The sequence below is a fragment of the Dermacentor albipictus genome, chromosome 2, assembly GCF_038994185.2.
Source record: "Dermacentor albipictus isolate Rhodes 1998 colony chromosome 2, USDA_Dalb.pri_finalv2, whole genome shotgun sequence".
In the NCBI taxonomy this organism is placed as follows: Eukaryota; Metazoa; Arthropoda; class Arachnida; order Ixodida; family Ixodidae; genus Dermacentor; species Dermacentor albipictus.
The window spans coordinates 193077258-193089792 of NC_091822.1; the positions used below are offsets into that span (position 1 = coordinate 193077258).

Genomic DNA, 12535 nt, shown 5'->3' on the forward strand with positions numbered 1-12535 from the left:
TTGCCTGCATAGTTACTCCGAAAGCCTTAATTGCTATCTGCGAGAGAGGAAACAAATGAAATGTCTGCAAAATGAGAAAACAAGGAGACGACCTTATCACATAAATTGAACATGGTCTACATTAAATATACATCACCTACCAGGGAATAAGAGTGAACGGAACGCGGTTCCAAATCCCAAGTGCGTTATAGAGTGATACTGCGGAATTCAATTAAAAGGCGCGTCATTATATTGGGCGACCACACGTGTGCAACGTTGGCGTACGATGGCACTGGCCTTCCTGTGCCCCTCTTTCATCATTCCGTTTACCATAGTGTATATGTATTGAGTATCTTGTGCAGCCGCCAGCAGACTTAGCGGCAGACTCTGTTGACGCAAAGTTGGAACCCGCCGGCAATAATTATAATTTGGAAGATATTAAATCTTGCCCACGCCATGGTCTGGCTGTGAGCCAAGCCCCAGTGTATGTGTGGGGGGGGGGGGGAAGGGGGAGGGGAGGCCTCAGATCAGAGCGGCGGATATCCGCATCAGCCTGAAAGGGACTACTGAAACACAAAAGAAACTTCAAAATGAGTGTCGGCACGTTGCAGACTTCAGAATAGCCTGCACTGTATTCGATCAACGTGAATGCGCTTCAGCTTTTGCTCCCATTGTGCATTTGTTGGAGCTTTACTTTAACGGCAACGTGCAAGTACAGGCTTTGCTCTTTTTTTTTTCCAGAACTGTTAGCGTTTAGTTTCCGAAACCTCGTGCATGTTGACCAAGGCTAATTGCACATGGTTTCTTGCTCATTGGTATTATTCGTGTGGGCGATGACAGCACAGCATCGGTGCTACGCTTGCACTTCGTATAATAGCACGCGCACAGGTCTGCTCGGAGTGTACATGTTCGAAACGCCGGTATTGTTGATTTCCTCAAAATAGCAAGAAAATTTCAGGAGTTTCCCCTCATGGAAAAATCGTTGACCGTGATAGCAAGGTTTAGCGTTGCGCTTGGACTCCTGGGGCCGTGTTCTTATCTATACGCGGGAGCGACAAGTGGCCGCGACGCAGCACGCAAAGGCAGCTGCTGCGGCGCGGTAGGAACAGCGCCCTGGAACAGCTACCAGGCTTCTCGCAGCGCTGGCGTGATGGGGAGTGTCACCAGTGAAACACCCCCCGACGTTAGCGAGCACCCAGTTAGCTAGACGTTTACTGTCCGTTCCGCTCAGACCAGTGCATACACGCAGCAGCTCGGGAACCCCGTAATCTGCTTGTAGTGTACGTGCGGAAAACTCCTGTGCCACCTGCGGAAGGCATGAATGAATGAATGAATGTGTGGTTTTTATTGGCGCAAGGGCCAGGTATGGCCACCAGCAGAAGGCGGTGCGCTGCCCGGGCTCAAACATCGAGACGATTGAGGGGAGCTTGATGGTATAATTGCTATCGCAATAAAAGATATCGGCAAGCAGACCGATACACACAGAGGAGAGGCGCACGGAGCTGAATGATGTTTTTTAGTTGCCGATATGTGCCCGCCGGTCACCCGTTCTTGCGCTGCGCTGTCAATGATGTCACTGCCACCAGAATCGGCGCGGAAGACTGGGAGAGTTGTGCCGCAACGCCGGTCGCCAGCTGCCGTGCGCGAGGGCGAGCAGCAGACACTGAAACGGGGAAACTGAAAACCGGGGGAAAAAAAAAGACACGCACAGACACACAAAATAAAAGAGAAAGTTTGCATACATAAAAACAGATACGATCCATATTTCCAACCATATAATAGGTGAATGGAGAGAAACGTGGCGAGGCGGAAGCCAGCGAAGAGAAAGCATTAAAGCTGAAGCTTTGGCAGACAGCTATGTCGGGGCCGCAGGGAAGCGGAGAAGGGGTCTCAATAGAGTGAAAAGAGAAGTGAGGCAAGAAGAACAAAAGTAGATAAATGGATCGAATAGGCAGCGCCGAGCTATTATCTATCGCACTTGTCGCGTCTATCCGTCCATCCACCTCTCCTCCCCCTCGAACGTGGGCTTTGAGGGGGAGGAGACAAAAAGAAAAGAGTTGGCGCAGCCGCCGCGTGCTCGTGCTTCGCTCTTGCGTGGGCGCGTGTTTTGTTCTGTGGTTTTCGTTGCGATTTTTCGTGGCAACAAATCGCGTTGCGACCGCGATACGTGCCTGCGTCCCATGAGCACAGGATCGTGGCGAAGGGCTCCTCTCAGCTGCTGGCGGAGGAGAAGAAGGCCCATACTGACACGCGCACCAAGGCTTCGATGGGCTCCGAACAGCGTCGACGCAGCCTCCGTGTGTTGTTCGATTCGAGGCCCCGACCCGCCGCGCACATGTCGGCTCACCGGCGCTGACTCGTCACCTCGGGCTGTGTCAGCCGAACCGCCAGGCACAGGGCTGGCGATGGTTGTGCAAGCGGGTGAATTGGAAGCGAGCCGCCGTCACCGCTCTCAGCCGTCACCTAACGGGTGGGTGACGGAAGGGGCGACAGCGATGAATACTGTAGGACGGGGCTTCTTTCATGCTTGAGGCAAGTACTTCGCGCTTACTTTGCCTAACGCACTTTCCAGTATAACATCTCCGTTAGGAGTTTATAATGGACATTCAGTACGCTCAACATTGCCGGAGGAACATTGTTCTTGCCTGAGAAGGTCTAATATATGCAAGAAATGAACGGGGGTCGGCGGAAGAGAACATTCGCTGACGCTTCAAGTGCATTCCAGTTGTGATGCTAGGTCACCACTATTGGCTACGCCTGTTGGACCGACGTCTGCGAAAGTTCCAGAAATCGTTGCCGTTCGGAGGACGCATGTAGTGGTTCCGCAACCAAACATTCTTGTACGTTATAAATACTTGGAAACCGTGCCAGATTATCGGCATCCCAGTCCACCTACTCCTGATTGCTTTGTTCGCTCAGACGGAGTTCATGTCATTTTGGGCTATTTACAGACTAGCGTGACATTTTGGTAGAGCAAGTTGGAGTTACCGGTCGTGAGGTTGCGGGTTCAGTTCTTAAGAACGTAAGATACAGGCTTCATTTAACCAGAGTGAACTGAGAGTGTATTGCTGATTATTAATGAGATATCGGAATAGAAACGTTAACAGTACTTTTTAAGCTCACAGCTTCGACAGCGCTTACTCGCTGTGGTATTCGTTTCCATAGAGTAGATAGACCATTCCTGTACCATGTTGTCGATGTTGACAGAGGTATACACGTCTTATCGTCCGTAGCCCTATGGGGCTTTATGGACAGTTGTACAAAATAGCCGCTCGCTTCTGTCCTGGATAAACTGGACAGCCGTCCTCTTTCGGAATGCATATTTCTAGGTCCCTGTTTTTGACAGAGGTCTTCGCAGCAAACTCTAAAATGACTGCTCCATTTATCTAAGGCTTAAAGCTCAAGTGAAAGACTGAGCGTCACTGCATGATGGCGTGATTGCCATCCTTCCCTGCCTACTGTAGCAAACCAGGTAACTGTTCAGATGTGCGCCTCTACCTTTTCATTTGGTCTCTCTCTCTCTCTCTCTCTCTCTCTCTCTCTCTCTCTCTCTGTGTGTGTGTGTGTGTGTGTGTGCGTGCGTGCGTGTGCGTGCGTGTGTGTGTGTGCGTGTGTGTGTGTGCGTGTGTGTGTGTGTGTGCGTGCGCGCGCGCGTGTGGGCGTGTGTGTGTGTGTGTGTGTGTGTGTGTGTGTGCGTGTGTGCGTGTGTGTGTGTGTGTGTGCGCGCGTGTGTGTGTTGAGCGATCTGTGTCGTTTAATGCCAGTTGCTTGCCAGCTCACACAGAAAGGGCAAACATAGAGGTTGAGCTTTCACGCGCGTGGACAACACCAATTAAGTGAAAATGTGCGAACTGCTGTTCGTTACCCGTTGGACGGCTCAGACAGACATGCTTTGTCTTAGGATCTGCAAGAATACGTAGTAGCTCACAGCAACAAGTTATTGTCATGATATATATATATATATATATATATAGAAACAGGTAATGCCATGAGGAGGACTGCACTTCTATATAATAGATTGCTATATGCGATTCGTAGCGGTATCATCGGCCTTCTTTCTTTAATTTGTCATACCTGACGTGAGCTGTACGAGAAATTCCATCGCTATAGTGGAGACATTTCTGGAAAAGCGGATGGGTCTGATTGCGGTGTATAGTAACAGGCAATTCGAAATAGAGGCATTTTAAAAGTAAAATGGAACGCTTACCGATGCATCAAGCATGACCCTCCTCACCGCGTCGTATCTGCAGATGTGCCGGATAATTTATTTTCCGATATCCTGTTTCGAGTGCGACGTGACAGCGCCGTGTGCCGCACGGGAGGGCGGCCTGACGGTCGCCATGATCGAACTGTTTGTGCCGGCGTCCGTGAGGCCCGCTTCACGTCAGGCTTGGTTAATTCCTCGCCGCGACCTAATATTCTCGCGGTTGTTTTGACGTTTGCGTCGCCATCAAAGTGACTCGGAGTGCAACGACGAATGGAAGAACGCGCCCTGCTGCTCGCGCTCCGATGCGTGCGCATGTCTCTCAGTGTCGGGCGCGCGCAGCCGCGTGATTGAAGCCCGCCGAGAATCTGCCATATTTATCAGCTTTGAATAATAGCGACCGCGGCGGTACGAACGCTCGTCGTTGTTCTTTCTAGGCCGTACTGACACATAACTGAGCGTGACTTACCTCGTTATAGGAGCAAAAAGAAAGAATGAAAGCGTTCGCTGTTGTGCGCGAGCTCAATCCACTGCTGATGTATTTCGGCCTTCGTTTTCGCTTTGGTAAATCTGATCCCTGTCTATTTGCTCGAAGGCTAACTTTAGATACCGTGGTTCCTGTAGGGCACACGATGCCGCGCTTCTTTAGTTAAGTGGTCCTGCTTGCTGGAACTGGAAGCAGACCAGTGCGCAGAGGCTTCGGAGGCGGTTCTACTTGTACGGAGTGGTTCTGAGCCCCAAGCGGAATTGAATTTTTTATTTGCTATAGCGCCAATAACGCCTCACTACACTTTTCGCAGAGGTATGAAGGAGAACGCGGCTGTGGCGTAACGCTGTTGCGCACGAAGTCACTGCAGGCTCGATTCCCGGCACCAGTGGCCGAATTCATGAGAGAGAGAGAGAGAGAGAGAGAGAGAGAGAGAGAGAGAGAGAGAGAGAGAGAGAGAGAGAGAAGTAGAATGCAAGAGTGTATTTGCGCTAAATATTTGGTGCACGTTAACGCAATTGACGTTGTTAAATTTAATCCGTAGCCGCCCACTATACGGCGTCATTCATAACCGAGCTGTGTACACCTATACACCTATAAGTGGTCTGGGACGTAAACCGTTATGCATTGATGCTGCAATTCCCGAGCCGGTGCCGTCAGTGTATTCCAACGTTTTTTGTCTCTTTCTCGTCTCTCGCAGCCGGTCCGATGAAATGGAAATGCTCATGACCGACTTGGAACGTGCAAATCAGGTAAGGACGCTGTCTCCTGCCTGTCCTCAGCGTGCGCGCTGTAGTTCATGCATGCCCGTCGCAAACGCGTCGCAAGCAGCGGAAGTATGAGACGCGCGTACCACGAAGCACTCAATGCGCAATTTTTTTGTGCCTCTTATTTCCTCGCCTTTGCGGCTGCGATGCTGCGCTGCATCTACTGAGCATACCGCGGTGCCATCTGCTGTGAGCACCACAAAGCAACGTCCCTGGGCTTAACCCCACAAAGCTCAAACACCATTCTGCATCGAAGAAAATTAGAAACATTTGTTCACGTTATTTCTTTGCATAGAGAATATATTTGTACCAAAACACGTTAACTTAGTAAATCGATCTGTAAGCAATTAGTAATCGATTACAGACTACAGATCTAGGACTTGCTCTGCCGTATCAAGAAGGCTGCTATGGACTTTGCGTTAAGCTTCTTGTGCTTAAATTAGAATTTATAAGTCGGACTTTGTGGGGTTAAACGCTGCGCTGCGTGTTTCGTGGAGCTCGACGTTGTAGCAGATCACAAGTTCTTTCACATCGTTATGTTGAACGTGCTATCCTAAGTGACACATCTCCTCGCCTGTCTTTTAGTTCATACGCACTCCACATACCTATTTACCATTTTGATTTGTCGGTAGATACTGCAAAATTGAAAACGAATAAAGAAAGTTAGGAAGGATTTTTTTTTTCTTTTCGTCCTTCCGTTATCCCACTATAAGTAAGCGCGTTCGTGCAAGACCCCCCCCCCCCCCCCCCCCCACCGTAACGCCTTCTTATATACTATATCATTTTGCTGCTTGAAAATCAAGCCGGCGCGGTTGCTTAGTGGCTGCGGCGTTGCGGTGGCAGGCTCTAGGTCGTGGGTTCAACACCGGCCTTCGCGGCCGCGTCTGGATGTGGGCGAAGTGCAATAACGCCCTTGTAGTTAGATTTTGGTACACGTCAAAGAACCCCAAATGGCCACAACATTATTCCTATGGCGTGCCTATAATCTACGGCATGTCTTATAATCACATCGTTGTTCTGACGCGTAAAATTGCACATATATAGCCAAATCATAAGAAGTCCTTCATGCCATTGTTGTGTTGGCTTCTTATCATTTGACTAATAAAATTCGGGCCCCGTGGTTTCCATTCTTATATATATATATATATATATATATATATATATATATATATATATATATATATATATATATATATATATATATATATATATATATATATATATATATATATGTTAAGTGTAGCTGTGAGCTCATGCGGTCGGAACTGCAGCTAGAAAACCTGCACACTTACCGGTCACATGCTATAGCAGGGTGTCGATACAAACGGTCTCTAGTGGCGTGCATTGACAGAAAGGAAATGACGCTCGCTATTTTTTAGTTCACGGTGACGAGACGGTCTTGAAGATTGTTGGGAGATGAGTCGGCTTACTCAACTCGGCGTCCAAGTTGTTCACACTGTTAATGATTGCCTTCATCGTTAATCTACTCTTCTCGATGCGCCCCTTGGAAACTTACTTCTCTCTGCTTTTTACTACTGAATCGATGTTCCCGATGGAAGATTTTCACAGCACCTTCGAACAGAACATCTTTGTAGCGAATAACCGCGAACAAGTGGTAATGTTATGACTTGTCAGGACAAAGATAAGTCATAAGCCATAAGTCATAAGTCATAAGCCTCAAGTTTTGGATTCTATCTAAACTACGGAGAGTGGTGAAGTGAGATCACGGAAGACGACGCAGACAGGACGCTTTAGTGCTCTGTCCAGCCGGATTGCAGGAGCTCTTTGTTATCGCCCTATTTTAGCGTTAAGCTGCTGGCCGCCTGTCAAAGCATTCACGAAAAAAGAAAGTGCAAGTTTATTAGCTGCCTATACATACAGCGAATCGGCCTTTGCGAAGCTATATGTTGTTCCACAGGTAATCGAATATGTTCATCATATCAAACAATCATTGGCAATGGTATGCGATTATAGGCAGAGACGGCTGTAGGTCGCGCAGCCATCGTCATGCATAACAACACACGTAGCGATGTAGGTATATGATTTTTAGCGTGGCTGCGAGCGGAGCGCGTACATGAAACCAGGAACTGAGCACGCGCTGAGGCGCGCTCGTCATATTTCTTTATTACTGCTTTATTATTTTTTTCCTAACGGTCGCTTTCATGTGCGCGCCGTACGCCATCAGCGGCGTTAGCGTCTGTCGGAGTCATCGGGCCTTCGAGCGGGCTTCGGGAATCGCTGCTGCGGCGATGACTAAGTCGCCGGTTCCTGCCTTTGTTTGGCAGGAGAGGAGAAAGAGCGAGCGAGAGCGCTCGCGCTTGGGCGAGAGATGTGATCGGCATTAGAAAAGGGAGAAGGCAGGAGCTCCAATTTCGGGCGAGGGATACATTACTACGCCGCAGGAACCTACTCGAAGCAAACATCCCTAAAATCAGAGATGAGAAGCGAGGGGTAAAAAAAAGGAAAAACAAAAGGCCGACCTGGTAGAAATGGCTGGGAGCAACGGGGTGAGGCGAACGGAAGGGATTGAGCTGCGGGGATATGGGCTTCGGAAATAAATAAACGCCAGCGCCCAGGCAGGAGCGTGTGGGGGGAGGAGGCTGGAGAACGCAGGGATGAAAACGAGCGTAGGGAAAAAAAGGAGGCTTCGAGTGAAGTGAAATGCGAGCGAGCTGGCGGCGGGTTCGAACCATGCGCGGCCAGGCTTTGGCGCGCTGGCTGATCGGACGCCTTTGTCCCAATCGGTGCCGGTGCCCGGGGCTATTATGCCGGCCGGGCGCACTCACTGCCGCAGAGGAAAAAGACGGGGTCGATGGGGACGGCCGATCCTTTGGCGCGGGAGGGGAAGGAAAGCCTTCGGTTGTCGGGGATGGGCAGGCAGACCGGTCGGAATCCCATCAGTGAGCGGTGCATACACGCACATAGACAACCCTTCCCTCTCGCGCTTAGAGGAATAAATAAACGAGATGCTGGCGCCTGCGAGGCGAGGAATTAAAGGAATTAAAATAGGGAAACTGGGAGAGAGGCGAAGTGACGGCGGGGACAGCATCACACCTCCCGCGTCAGCCGCCGCGGTGAAAGTTATGAACCCAGAAGGGGATGAAAGAGGTTGGAAAAACGAGGCGTCCGTGGTGCCTGAAAGTAAAACCAACCGATCTGGGAGGCAGGCGCCCTGGTTTCGGTGCGTGGGGAGATGCGAAGGGGTTGACGTGGCAACTGCACGCACGATAATTCGTCGGAGCAGATCGATGCCGCACTTGTGCCGATTTTCTGATTTTTATTTCGAGAACACTCTCGTTCGACGCGTTGTTGATTGTGCCACGCTTGCTCGCGCTGTCATAGACGAGGCTGACCGTGGGATGAGGTCGGAGGAGGGGCGAGGGGGAAAAGATCGCCTCTCTCGCGTGGGACATAGACACGATGCAATAATTACCGACGCAATCACGTTTCAAGCGGCGCAGCTAGGGCCGGTGGTGTACGTGTACAGTGACGCAGGGGTTGGCATCTGCGCTCGATAATGCGTACGAGGCCCCCTTCGGCATCCTTTCGGCCGGCACCTCGTTAGGCCGATTGAGTCACCACTCGCTGTCGATGCGTCGCTGATGGCGGCCACCCGCGTCTACTGCGTGCTTAAAGTAGCCTGTGGTATACAACCTGGCACGGTCGCAGCCGTTATCTTGTTCACTCCACTTCCGGCGAACGGGATGTCGAGCGATCGCCACCGCGTTCGTCGAATCAGTCAACGAACTTGGAGCCATGGTGCAACAGTGCTTGTAACAGGCGTGGAGGGCGAAAACAATCGAACAGTGATTCGGGCGGCCATTACCGTGCGTGCAGTGCGACGGAGAAGCAGTGCAATTTTATGCATTGCTCCATCGTTGCAGACACGTATGCGGCCTGGCAGCAGAAGGAACGTCATATCAGTTCCCGGGTTACACCATGCCGGCGCTGCTGCCGTCTGTCAAAGACACTCGTTACGTGCCTAATGCGCTGAGAAGTGCCTGTAAAAGAGTAGGTTGGCTCGCACATTTGAACAATTCTCTATAGCAGCGTCAATGCGTTCGGATAGTTGGGATTTGTAAAAGCGGCCAGCAGCAACGTAAACCATAATATTACGAGTATACAAGTAACGTAGACCGCTGCACTACTGCAGCAGGAGAAAGGGTTCGGGAGGGCAGCTGCGTTTGGCGCTTGCTGTGTACCCTGCACCCTGATGCGTTTGCGTTGTCTATCGGTAACGATATACGCTGCAACCATTCAATAATGAACGGCCAACGCGGATATCCGCGTGAAGCGAGTTAAAGGTCATTACATCGGCATCTTTCATATATTGGGAGAATGTCTATCGCGGAGCGCTAGAAGAAAGGCAGGAAGGTTAACTAGAGTTGCACAGTGGGCTTACCCTACACGCTTCGAAGGGAATGGGGGAACAAGTAGGTTTAGGTCCCAAGTCACATACCACTCGATGCGAGTTAAAGCGCTCGAATGCGGTGATCATAACGCCACTTGATTGCGGTAGGCCGAGCTCCGTTTATACAGATAGTCGTTTGACTGCGCGCGGAACAAGAACTAGGTCAGCCCGCCGACATATAAAGGGAAGCTGCGCACATAACATGTGTGCCGCAGCACCGACGGTTTTTCTTCTTCTTCGACACTTGTGCGAGCTTGGCCTCAAAGATGCGCCGCGCCGTGACTACAGCTGCCGATGGAGGGCGCGCGTCTGAACGCCACCGCCGGCTGCGCAACCCAAGAGTGCGCTCGTATTGTTCGGCCTTTTCCTGTCGTAATTCGTGCTTACCCTTTGAGCGTCGATTTCGAGGCGATACAATGATACGGCGCGCTTTCACAACCGATTCTTTAGTAGTGCTGAAACCGAGCGCGTGCTTTTTTTATTTTTTATTTCTTTATTTCTTGCTTGCTTGCTCTTGACATCTGTCCGACCGATCAGAGTTTAAGCGGCGATTCGAAAACAGCGGAGAGTTAGAAACACAATCAATCGAACGGCATACTGAACTATACCCGGCACGTCTCTGGAAATAACTCGAAGATAAAACGGAGGCGCAACGAAGATGCAGACTGAACAAGTGCGGTGATTCCGTCAATTAGATTATATATAGGTTTCACTCTCAGCAAATGTGAGAAATGAGCGCGAACTGCTTGCTGCGTTTGTAAAGGCACCGCGATCGCCGACATTACGTTTAAAGTGACGTCTCTGTCGGCTTTACTGGCGTTCGGAAGGCACCTCCGCTGAAGTAAAAGGGCCAAAATCGTTTTCTCTCTCTCTCCCTCGCTATTTAGGTCCACGATTGAGATAGATAGATAGATAGATAGATAGATAGATAGATAGATAGATAGATAGATAGATAGATAGATAGATAGATAGATAGATAGATAGATAGATAGATAGATAGATAGATAGATAGATAGATAGATAGATAGATAGATAGATAGATAGATAGATAGATAGATAGATAGATAGATAGATAGATAGATAGATAGATAGATAGATAGATAGATAGATAGATAGATAGATAGATAGATAGATAGATAGATAGATAGATAGATAGATAGATAGATAGATAGATAGATAGATAGATAGATAGATAGATAGATAGATAGATAGATAGATAGATAGATAGATAGATAGATAGATAGATAGATAGATAGATAGATAGATAGATAGATAGATAGATAGATAGATAGATAGATAGAGAGAGAGAGAGAGAGAGAGAGAGAGAGAGAGGGGAGTAGGGGTGAAGGAAAGGCAGGGAGGCCAACGAGACTGAGTCCAGTTTGCTACCATACACGTGGGGAGGCGATTGGGGAAGTGAAAGAAAGAAAGAAAGAGAGAGAGAGAAAAGATGAGTATATTTCACAGTTCCACAGGCACTAAGCTAAGTGCAGCATGTCTGCAGTGGGGCACTCAAGTCTGTTGCCTTCAGGTACTGAAGAACCGCTCGAATGGCTTTCTGGGCTCATGAACTGTGAGGCCAAGCTCCCAAGACCTTTGCTTTTGCAAATGGCCTATCGTTCAGTTTGTTCAAGGTACACTGGAGAGTCTGGCGTTGATTATCGAAACGAGAGCAGTGGCACAGAAGATGATCGATGGTCTCTTCATGCACACTTGCACTTGGCGCATATCGGTGAGTCCGCCATTCCAATACGATATATGTAGGAGTGAGTGAATGCTACTCATACCCCCAGACGATTGAGCTTGATGATACGTATACACCTCTCCGCTTCTCGATTTCAGAAGAGCGCGTTTGCTAAAATGAACAGCAATGAATAGCCCTGCAAAGTTTTGTGGCATCAGAGATATTGGGCAGCACTATCATCACGTTGGCGCCAGTGCAGTAAGCATTGCAGCTATGATGTGCTTGAAAGACTTTTCTAGCACAAAACATTAAGAGACAGTAACTTCAAAGAACAAGCTATTCCTTTGCTGGGACACTATGTCGTATAGTTAAGGATGGTGTCGCGCTAATATGGCGCCTGACAGCAAGCTGGGGAAAAGGTATCGTCAGGATAGAGTTAAAAGAACCGAAAGAATATCAAGCTGAAAGGAAACAAAGCTTTAAGGCTAGGAGCAAGAAACTCTATGGGGCTGTTTATGTGTGATTGACTTGTGAAATCGACGCAGGCACGTTCCCCACTTTGGGACTGTATGTTAGGAACGTTTTGAGCACCGATGTGTCGTGAAGCGTACGCTGAAGTTCGGCGCTTGTCCTACATGAATCTCTTCGTGTCCTGGCTGATTTTAGCGCAGGTAGATGAATGTATCAATATATTTGTAAACATATAACCCAGCTTTCTCTTTCCATCGCTAAAACCCAGATTTTGGTTTTTACTTACGATAGATGTTGGGGTGCGTTGCGCAACGTCCACCTCGAAACGCTGTCAGACGCGGCCAGATACTAGCCGCTGAGTATTCGTTCATGCAATCATACAGTAATGCGGGTAACATGTACACAAGATTATATTTTTCCCTTTGCGAACGACCTTTCCATGCGGCTGCCGGCATCATCGCTGGACAGAAGAGGCCGTGAGATACCTTTGCTGTGCTATGCACGTGCTGAAATCAGACAGGTAGCTACGTAA

General features: G+C 49.2%; 1 protein-coding gene across 11 annotated transcripts in view; it reads left to right on the top strand.

Moving 5' to 3' along the window:
* Positions 1-12535, top strand: part of ct (homeobox protein, cut) — a 760713-nt gene that overhangs the window by 688365 nt on the left and 59813 nt on the right. For all 11 annotated transcript variants that reach the window (XM_070534591.1, XM_065427446.1, XM_070534592.1 and 8 more), the window contains one exon: positions 5371-5422. In XM_070534591.1, the coding sequence (XP_070390692.1) occupies positions 5371-5422 (52 nt within the window). The remainder of the gene's footprint in view (positions 1-5370; positions 5423-12535) is intronic.